Here is an 11,168-nt window from a genome sequence, read left to right on the forward strand (position 1 = left end):
GCCGAACTTAGCAAGAAATATTTCAGCAAGCAAGAAATATTTCAGCAAGCAAGAAATATTTCAGAAGGTCATAACCTTCTACTCCCACATGGCCTATCCCAACGAAAGCAGTTTCCTCTTTACGGTTTCATCTTAATTTTCAATTGTCTAGGCAGCAAATCAGTCAATAAACTTTTGTATGTGGATGCATTTTAATTTTAAATGATTTGTTTATGTGATTTCAAGTAAATTGTTTACTCACCCAGAGGTTCATTCAACCTCTCTCTTCACTCAAAGCTCATATTTGGTTTCTACATGGACCTAAGAACAATTCTACTCAAACACCCCCCAGAGAGTCATAAACCAAAATTAATTGCGACACAATTCCAATTGTAGCGCGTGCCTCCAATGTAGGAAAACTCATTTCAAATGTCTTTCCCACACAGTGTCTTGCGAGAAAAAATCCAGCACCATCCAAATCTCCAAGCAAGTCATTCAATTTGTCTTCATTAATTGAAAAGTGTCAAAACAATAGAATTAAGCTCGAGTATGTGGTTATGGATGGATGGCTGCTGGTCGCAGACACACTAAACAAATATGCTGAGAGCATTAAATTGTGGTCTACGAGTGAATGAGTGAGATGCTTTAAATGAAGATGACATAGTTTTCAATTAATTAAATCAATGGAGCAGAGTATCTTCCAGCATCAAACCAAACACTATTGAATATGGGCAATAATGAATTTAGTTGCCCTCGAGACACCAAACGGTTAGGTTATTCTTTAAAAAGCTTCCTCAATCTGGTTAAATAGTAGTGTTTGCACAGACTTCAAGGACTTCCTCTATACTCTTATGGATTTAAAATGAGTCCTTTTCGTTTAACATTTGGGTTTGTGAGTTTGCTGGCCTTGGTGCATCATTGCTCAACGGCTTGCTATCGTATACCTCAAGCAGCTAATGGAGATCGTTCACCAGTCGATGAGAATTATCAAATCTTAATTGATGGCAATCCATCCACGTATCATCCAGGAAGGGTGTATAATAGTAAGCTTTTTAATAGAATTGTTTTATTTAATGCTCTTTCTACATCTTTTGGAATCAAGTCAATTAGTTGTGTGAGAGAGACACACACACAATTTTTATTTAATCTAGATGAAGGTTCCTGTTCTTGACTGTACACATGAAACTTAAGCGAAGAATCGTATCATTGAACTTAAACTTGAATCCGCGCTCAGGGATATGTGACCAATCCTTTCCATCATAATGTTTTTCTTAATTAAACCTTGTCTCCTACTTCTCTTCTTCACCTACAAGTCTCCCTTGCCTGTCCGGAAACATTGAAATTTATGAGTTTCACTTTGCTGGTGGAAGCCGAAAATCCAGAAATGAATAGTCGCAGCGAGTTATTGGGAAAATTTGAAATTATCAATTCGGCTGAGACGAAATTCAGTAACCTTTGTGAGAATATGATTGAGAGTAGCAATACAAATCTCAAGCATCGCATTAGTGTATCCTGGGTGGCGCCCGATCATGGAGACAGTGATTGTGTGCTCTTCAAGGCAGCCGTATTGCAGCAGCGAACTGTATGGTTTATGGATGATGGCTATTTAACGAAGAAGTTGTGTCGCGAACATGTCGATGAGATACAGAGTCAACTGCCACCAGTGGATCCATGCTGCGCTTGTGATGAAGCTAAATATGAGGTAAGTTCAACAAGAGTTTCATAGCACAGGTAAACTTCTAATGCAAAGTTTTTTTTTGTAGATTGTTTTGGAACGAAACTGGACCAGGAATACCCATCCCAAAGATTTCCCTTTCGAGGCTTGGCGTACTAGTTTTGGCACCATGATTGGTGCCTCACATAGTGTGGATTATACATTCTGGAGTTATGGTTCTGCAGCCAGCCAGGGCTTAAGAGAGTTGGCCGAACATGGTTCCAGCTCATCGCTTGAAATGGAAATAAAAAATCATACAGAGGTGAGTGCGATTTTATGAAGCTTTGGTTAGGTTGAATAAGAGGGTGTATGATTAAAGCCGTCCCATGACTTTATGGGCATCCTTCTTAGTTGTTAAGCGGCTTGCTGTGCGCACTCAACAACTTTAACCAGAAACCACGAAAAGCGTATTTCAGCACATTTACATTTTGTTGAAATTCCTTCTCTTCTACGCCCCTGAATATAAGGCTCTGGCGTTGTTGTGAAGGAGTTTCTTTGAATCATGGCAAGAGCTGTCAGGCTCTGGATTAGCGCAGATCGTGCTACGAGATCAGTAAGCCCTCCCCTGAGCCAGTTTCTTGGAAGGTTTGAGCGCCTTCTACAATGACCGCTCAAACGAGGGGTGGACTGAGCTTGTAGATTGCATGGCGCGAGGTACCTACGGCCGAGTACAAGACTTGGCTTATATTGGTGCTAAGAAAGCATGACTTTGCACTGCTGATAAAAGTCTTGACTGCCCATTGCAACTTTAAGTCCTTGATGTCACGCTGGACGAATGGGAGAGGAGGACATCTGTAGGACATCTTTTATGTCACTGCCCCCAATTGCGAGCGAAAGACCCTAGGTAATGGTTGAACACTCTTTTTATGCCAAGAATTCATTCAGTCATCAATTCGCTTGTTATTCTGGAGTACTATTGAGCCAGAATTGGCTGACTGGACCATACTCTCCGCGGTGAGAAAAACATTCACGGTCCGCCTGGCTCCCTACTTTTTATACCCACCACCATAGGATGGGGGTATACTAATCTAGTCATTCCGACTGTAATACCTCGAAATATTCGTAATATCCGTTCTGAGTCAATCTAGCCGTTCTGAGTCGATCTAGCCATGTCCGTCCGCCCGTCTGTCGAAATCGCGATAGCGGTTGAACGCGTAAAGATAGAAATTTAGCACAGATATTTAATATTGATATAGGTCGCAAATGGGCCATATCGGTTCAGATTTAGATATAGCTCCCATATAAACCGATCTCCCGATTTGACATCTTGAAAGCCGCAATTTTTGTCACATTTAGCTGAAATTTTGCATGCGGTGTTCTGTTATGACTTCCAACAACTGTGCTGAATCCAAATCGGTCTATTACCAGATATAGCCCCATATTTTAGCAGAATCCATGGTGGTGGCTTTCCAAGATTCGTACCGGCCGAACTTAGCACGCTTTTACTTGTTTTTGATTTTGCTTGGTATAATTTTTATGCCCGCCACCGAAGGATGGAGTTGAATTCATTTCGCCATTCAGTTTGCATCACATCGAAATATCCATTTTCGACCCTATAAAGTATATATATTTTTGATCGTCCTAAAAATCTATGACGATCTTGACATGTCCGTCCGTCTGACTGGCGAAATCACGCTACAGTCGATAGAAATAGAGTAATTGAGATGAAATTTTGCACAGATTTTTTTTGCCTATAGGAAGGTTAAGTTTGATGATGGGCTATTTCGGACTCTATATTGATATAGCCCCCATATAGACCGATCCGCCTATAAAAGGTCTTAGTCCCAGAGAAGCCACATTTGTTACCCGATTTTGCTGAAATTTGCGATAGTGAGTTAAGTTATGTCACTCATTATCCTTCTTCAATATGGTCCAAGATCGGTTCAGATTTGGATATAGCTGCCATATAGACCGATCTTTAGATTTAAGGTCTTGGGCCCATAAAATGCGCATTTATTGTCCGATTTCGCCTAAATTTGGGACAATGAGTTGTTTTAGGCCCTACCAATCCTTCTTCAATTTGATCCAGATTGGATATAGCTTCCATATAGAGCGATCTTTCGATTTAAGGTCTTGGGTCTATAATAGGCGTATTATTGACCGATTTCGCCGAAATTTGGGACAGTGAATTGTGTTAAGGCATTCGACATCATTTTTCAATTTGGTTCAGATTGGTCCAAATTTGGATATAGCTGCAATATATAACAATCTGCCGATTTAAGATCTTGGGCCCATAAAAGGTGCATTTATTATCCGATTTCACGGAAATTTGACACAGTGACTTACGTTAGGCTTTTCGACATCTGTGTCCTATATGGTTCAGATCGGTGTATATTTGGAGATAGCTCCTAAAAAGACCAATATTTTGTTCTACAAAATTGAACAGTGATTTGTATTTATTAGACCACCCAATGTTTATGGGAGCATAAATTTTACATTTTTATGACGAACGGTGGTTTACATATATACCCGAAGAGGTGGGTATCCAAAGTTCCGCCCGGCCAAATTTAATGCTTTTTAATTGTTTTTATTCTTGTTTTAATTTCTGATATTGCGTATCTCAATCTGCTTTTCTCCGTCTTTTTTTCTCCTACCTTTCCTAGGGGAAACTCAATGGACCTAAGGTTCCCAAGTCAAGCGGCAAGTAATCGAGGTTGCTATTCGCTTGCCCTCCAAACTAACTATGCACCAGAATTGATTCAAGTCTGGTATAACATCCGATCCCAAATAGTGAAACCTTTGCCTAGTGAAAGCTATGTATAGAATATGCTGCAATATCTTGCCTTTCTTTCGACATGTCTTGCACACAGCCATCTATCATGTATAGGTGTAGTCCAATGTGACCAGTGTAAACACCGAAAGTCATACAGATCTCCTTCCTCTTCTTCCTCAGTATCTACCTCTTCTTATTCTAGCCAGGATTTCCCATTAGGTTTTTGATGTTCTTCCGACAGCCTCTACGTTCGGACGTGTCACTTTCATCTGCCATTTCCATGTTCTTAGCCCGAATTCAGTTGTTACAAAGTTTCAGCTTTCATTAGTCCATCGAAACTCCGCCTGGAGATCGTCGTTGAGTTGTCGCCAAAGATTGAGAGAGGGAAAGAGTGCAGGTTTTAGGGAACCTTAAGCAAAGCCCTTTACTTATCATTACTCCTACCCGTTTTATCCCTCCAGTTCGACACATTCATGTAGCAGCAGCTAACTGATGGCATTTGTGCTAGGGATCCTTCTGCCCATTCCTGTAAAATGGACACTCGTGTTTCAAACATGTCTTCAATTGTCGTCTCAGATATTCATTCCAAAACTTCTGCAGTTTCCCTAGATTTAATTCGATGATTTTACGATCTGGTCCTTCCTTCAACCCATTCACTCGCAGACATTGAGAATCGCGAAAATCTCTGTCTGAAAGACACAGCACCCATCCAAAAGTCTTTGTGACCCTAATCGCAAGGAATTCAGCAAAAACCACTACTCCGGTATCCCTATCCAGCTTGGACCCGTCGGTGTAGAGAGAAAGACCCAATAAGGGTGTGACATCCCCAGTCCAATGCTTCCTACCAGGGAAGACAACTTTACCCTCTCGTGAGCCCGGTACCACACCAGTCACCCATAGGTGAGGATCTTCCGAACCACAGCTGTCTAAATTCGATGGACCGTACTCGGCCTGAGTCCCTAACTCCTGCCCACCGAGTTGCGACATGACAAGAACTCATTCAGCCCCCGTTTGATTCTCTTCTCAGCGTTCCTTCTCCAGTTGAATTTCTGGTCAAGAATAACGTCCATGTATTAAGCTTCCGGCGAAAGCGGCAGCTTCACTTCATCATGAACTCGCCGTATATACTTCTTCTCGTGAACAACACCAGCTTCGTCTTCCTGGAGTTAATGCCAAGCCGATTGGGCCTCGCCCATCTGGACAGCTTCCTCAGCGCGTCCTGAAGGATATCCGTCACAGTAGAGAGAAAGCGACCGCCACTCAATATAAGGACGTCATAAGCATTGGCAACCACTTTCACTCCTTCCTCCTCTAAGGAGCTGAGAATTTCAGAGCCACAAGCGGAGGCTCAAGAAGATCCCTGATGTACGCATCCAACAGTCTCTCAAGTGCCTTTAAGATGACAAGCTGATAGGCCTTAAGTCCTTGGGATGGAAGTAACCCGTTTTCCCCAATGATGAAAAATGAATGAAAACGACCCTAACCTCCCTCCACGCAGTCGGCACAAAGACAAGCAACACGCAAGCCCTAAAAAACACCTACCAGAAGCCTCATGCGGCCCACCCTTTGCAGCATGGCAGGTAATATCCCAACCGGTCCGTTAGTGCTGAAACGAATTAATCACCCAGGATATCCTCCGTTCACCGAACTAATTTGACGACTAGTAAAAAAAGAATGTAAATGCGGTAAGATGCAGGAAAGCTTCCGAGAGTAAAGAGCAAGCTTGGAAGGTACCTAAGACGCACCAACCGAATGCCGTGATCATTAAGCGGACGGTAGAGCATGGCTGCGTAGAAGTGCTTTAATCTATCCAAAAGTCGAAAACGGACACAGTACTCCTTGTGATAGGTGAAAGCGGAAAACCAGAGGAGTTCTACGAATTCCTCAATGGCATCCTCCAAGATGCTGCAGTTGTACAAGACAAATAAAACAGAACAACGATATTACGCTTGACAGTAATCCACCTTGAAATATGGCACAAATGGTGCAGTAGTTTGATTATCCGGTCAGAGGCCGACATGACCAACTGAGGGCTTACCAACAGACCCGTAAGCTTTCTGGGGCCCTAAAAGTCTGCACATTATCTGATAAATACAAAATGGAGTTTGAAAAGAGACCTTGTAAACCCTCTTGCCGACTTTCAACCCCCTTGGCAGTTAGTATATACCCCTACATCAGTGGTGACAAAATAAACACATAAATACTATGTATTCCACATTAAACACAGTTTACACTGCTCTTTAAAACCCGATTTAAGGCTCTTGTCAGCTGATTTTATAAAGGGAAAACAGGTGATTGAATCATTAAAAAGTTTTAATGATAAGTGTAACGTGGTTTTACTATGTACGTTTATAAAAACATAAGCCCATGAGCTTGGAAAGAGTGAGCTCATGTCTCAAAGTGCTCAGCACTGACCTATATGTATAGAAATGTGATCCAATAGAATTCGTAAATCACAAAGTGTAAAGGTTCCCAAGAGTCAATAAACAGATGTTGGATTTTTCTTATATTTTACACTAACAAATTCACTTTTTTCTTTCAGAGTGGCAGCATTCGGACTATCATCAAAGCTCCTGGTATCAAATACCGATCCAATTTCCAAGGCAAGACCTTAGCTACAGTGCGTGTTGGACCCAAACATCATATGATATCGTTAGTTTCGAAAATAAATCCCTCACCCGATTGGATATTGGGTGTGGCTTCTATGGAACTATGCACGGAAAACTGCCGCTGGATTGAAGGCAAAGTCCTTAATTTATATCCCTGGGATGTGGGAACAGATTCGGGAGCGTCATATATGGTATGTAAAGAAACATTAGCTCACAGAGTCCCTCAATAAAAGGTAGCAAAGCTTATTGAAAACAAAAATGGAAAATACCCATGAACACTTTGCCCAATTATGCCTATAAGAATTGTCATATCTAAGAGAAAACGTAAACAAATATAATGAACGTAAACCAAGCACAAGTAGACTACATTAATGGCGTATACTGCCAAACAATTTTTGTCAGCTGTTAACATCCGCTACCTTGTGTTGGCATATGATGCTTCGCTTACAGCCAAATCCACTAAGGCTGTGTCACTCGAACGTGCAGGTGTCGTTCGCATGATTCAACCAAATCAGCTGTTTTCCTTCTATTATTTTGATTCAAAAGTCTGTTCGCGTACTTCTAGAGTAAGAACAGCCTTTACTCTCAATCTGTGTCACGTAAAATAAGGAGTTTCGTTCGTTTGTGTGTTAAAAATCATTTGATTCCATGATGGGAAAACTGTCATTAAAGTGAGTAATACACTTATTCGGGTGACTCGGATTAGGGCATGTGACCAACTCTGTCAAACCAAAAATGTCCCGTTGTTTTTTATTTGAATTAAAATTTTTATATTTTATTTTTCGCTTCTTCTCAAAGTCCCCCGATCAACCCCAAATACCACCGGATGTAGTGAGACGTATAACCTCCTCATTTCCCAGTGATGATCATTCGCCATTCTATGACAAAACGGGTGCTCCCATGAAACCTTTGGGAACTTTGCGTGTAACTAGAAAACGCACCTATGGCCGATGCTTTGATGAAGGTATTTGGGATTCCAAAAAAACGGGACGTTCATGATTTTTAAAACCTTTTTGATTTGCAGATTCCCAAAACGAGTTACCCCTAGAGTGTGACACTCATCCCTGGACGGAGTGGAGTGAATGCAATGTAAAATGTGGCCCCGGAACCCAATATCGCCTCAGAGATTACAAAGATCCCGAGGTGGCCAAGAAAAAGAATTGCCAAGAACCTCTAAGGCAAAATCAAGAATGCAATGGCCCTTGTTCTGATACCGTTGCTGCTATAGCTCCGCCTTTCGTACCGTCTTTCGTTCCGTCTTTGGGACCACAACCCACAACACGTTATGGCGGTGCTGAATGTGAGCTAAGCCAATGGTCGGCATTTTCTGAATGTTCCAACAGATGTGGGGCAGGTGTTAAAACAAAGACCAGAAACTATGTGAATCCCTATAACCGAGAGAAATGTCAGGTAGGTTTTTTTGGCAGCAGATATAGAGAATTTTAAATTTTGACCAGCTATGTATTTAGAGCGCTGGTCTGCCCTATGAACTGACCCACACCGAACCCTGTGAAGGCACCTACTGTGGGGGTAATATTCCAGGTTCCCCCTATGGCAGAAGAACAAACGATCGTAATATGTATGGCGGTACGTCCTCTGACTATGACGAGGACCAAAATCGCTATAATCCCTCGGGCAATGTTGGAACTGAGGATGAAGACTATGATGGCCTTATGGGATCCATTGATGAGTCGGACATGAGATCCCAAATAGCAAGACCCACAGCTGCTCGCTATGACGATTTCGGTAGAAACATCTATGAGAGTCCCACTCATATTTATGGCAGTGAACGATTGAGGGGAGGACCTCCCGGCGATGGGAGCCAGTTTGTAGCAGGAGATTTGGAAGCCAACTACAATGACAATTCCCGCAAGCGTAAAATGAAAATGAATCCGCAGAGTACACGCAATCCAAATAGATATACCACCAAACCCAGTCTGAGACAAAATCCTACACCACGCAACTCTTTGCGAGGTTTCAGTCGCACTACTCCCAGAAGTTTCCCAGAGCCATATAAATTTTCCACATTTGAAAACTCAAATCCCTTTAACATCAGAACCATTGAAGATGATACCTTGAATATGGCTGGCGAAAAAAGTTTCTGCCTTGAAAGGCCTTCGCCCTCATACGAACCTTGCACAAAACCGAGGGTCTTTCTTAAGAATTATTGGTTCTATGATGCCTTGGATATGCAATGCAAACTTTTTACCTCGGATAATTGCGATGAAAATCGAAATAAATTCTTACGCCTAGAAGAATGCGAGGAGCAGTGTGAAGGAGTAAGTCAACAGGGGGGAGCAGATTTCAACAATCCCGAAGGATTTAATGATGGCGTAAGACCTGACCCTGCCAATGCAGGAGCCTACGGCAATAGGGGAAGTTATGATGCTGGAGGGAGCTTGGCAAGCCAAAAGCGTTTTGGAAAACAAAACAATAGATATTAAGAAAGATGGGTGAAGTAATTTTTTTTACACAGAAAACTATTTTTCGAATAAAGTAAAGTAAAGAAATGAAATTTTGAAAAATGTTCCTGAACAAATGAAATTTTGACAAAATTTCCCATAGAAATGACATTTTGACCAAATTTCCCATATGAATAAAATTTTAAAAAAATTTCCATTAAAATAAAATCTACACAGAAAAACTTTACAGAACAAATAACATTTAAGCCAAATTCCCACAAGTCGAAATTCCTAAATGAATGAAATATTGACAATATTTCCCTTAGAAATAAAATTTTGACAAAACTTCCCATAAAATTAAATTTTGATCAAAATTCTCAGATAATTGAATTTGACGAAATTTCCGGTAAAAATAGAACTTTGGAAAAAATTTCCCACAAAAAGGAAAGGTCCACAAAATTTCCCATAGATAGGAGATTTATAGGAAAATTATAATTTAAAAAACAGAAATTTGATATCCTTATTTAGGGTAGGATACTCAGGAGGCCGCGCCACCTCCAAAGCCCGCTAAATGGAAATACAAACCAATAATGATAATATGGGTCTCAAATTAAAGGTAGTTGATACTAGAGATCGAATCTAATATATGACGGTCCATCTCACCCCCAAATACACCCCCATACCGGACTTATTTACCGACCATAGCAATATAATGCTCAAATGAAAGGTATTTGGGAGTAGATCCCCAATATGATATCCACACTGGGGCGAAATATCTGAAAGGCCGTACCAGAACCCCCAAACAGGACTGTCCTGACCGTGCCAGTATAGGGCTCAGATAATATAAGGGAGTAAGAGAAGGCGCAGCGGAGCGGGCCCTATCCAGCTAGTCTTATATATAAGAATCAATTTGTGTTTGTTTGTAGGTTTGTTTGTATGTTTGTTTGTGTGTTCCTTATAGGCTCAGAAACGGCTGAACCGATTTTCTTGAAATTTTCACAGATGGTGCATAATGATCCTGTGGTGAAAATAGGGTACTACATTTTTTGATATCTAAAGGGGGGCAGACCCTCCCCCTTACCCTAATTTTCAGAAACGCCAGATCTCGGATATGGGTAGTGCGATTTAAGCGAAATTTTGTGTGCTCTCCTAGTAACCTACAAACAAAAATTTGGTATCCAAAATTCGGAAGGGGAACATAGGGGGGACACCCCACCCTCATAACCTACCAAATATATATCTTTACCAATCACGACGATATGGAACTCAAATGAAAGTTCTTTGAGATTAGAAAACGTATCTGATATCCAATTGTCGGACCAAGTGTTAGGGTGACCACCCCAACCCCCAAAACATAGGACATATTTACCGACCATGACCATATGGAACTCAAAGGAAAGGTATTTTCGAATAGAATAGGAATCTGATATCCAAATATAGGACCAAGTTTCTGGAGGTCCACCTCTTCCCCAAAACAACCCCCCAAACAGGACTTAATTACTGACCATGGCAATATGGGGCTATAAAAAAAATCTGATATCCAAATGTGGGTCCAAGTGTTTGGGTCGTCGCCCCTCCAAAAAACACCCCAAAGAGGTGAAATGTACGACCATAGCAATATGGGGCTCAAATTAAAGCTGTTTGGGAGTAAGGAATTCGAATTTGAAATCAATATTCGGGAAAAGTGTCTATGGGCCACCCCACGGCCATAACACCATAGGAAGTATTTGCTGACTATTCCAATATGGGGC

At 41.3% G+C, this 11,168-nt stretch overlaps 1 protein-coding gene across 1 annotated transcript; it reads left to right on the forward strand.

Moving 5' to 3' along the window:
• The first annotated feature begins 740 nt into the window (after positions 1 to 740).
• On the forward strand, positions 741 to 9,524 carry LOC106081073 (spondin-1). The gene is made up of 7 exons (XM_013242787.2): positions 741 to 1,022; positions 1,293 to 1,681; positions 1,743 to 1,955; positions 6,949 to 7,206; positions 7,814 to 7,979; positions 8,040 to 8,425; positions 8,485 to 9,524. Exons 1-7 carry the CDS (start codon positions 842 to 844, stop codon positions 9,457 to 9,459), a joined length of 2,568 nt encoding a protein of 855 aa, XP_013098241.2. The 5' UTR covers positions 741 to 841; the 3' UTR covers positions 9,460 to 9,524.
• Positions 9,525 to 11,168: the final 1,644 nt, after the last annotated feature.

The sequence above is a fragment of the Stomoxys calcitrans genome, chromosome 5 (assembly GCF_963082655.1).
Source record: "Stomoxys calcitrans chromosome 5, idStoCalc2.1, whole genome shotgun sequence".
NCBI classification, from domain to species: domain Eukaryota; kingdom Metazoa; phylum Arthropoda; class Insecta; order Diptera; family Muscidae; genus Stomoxys; species Stomoxys calcitrans.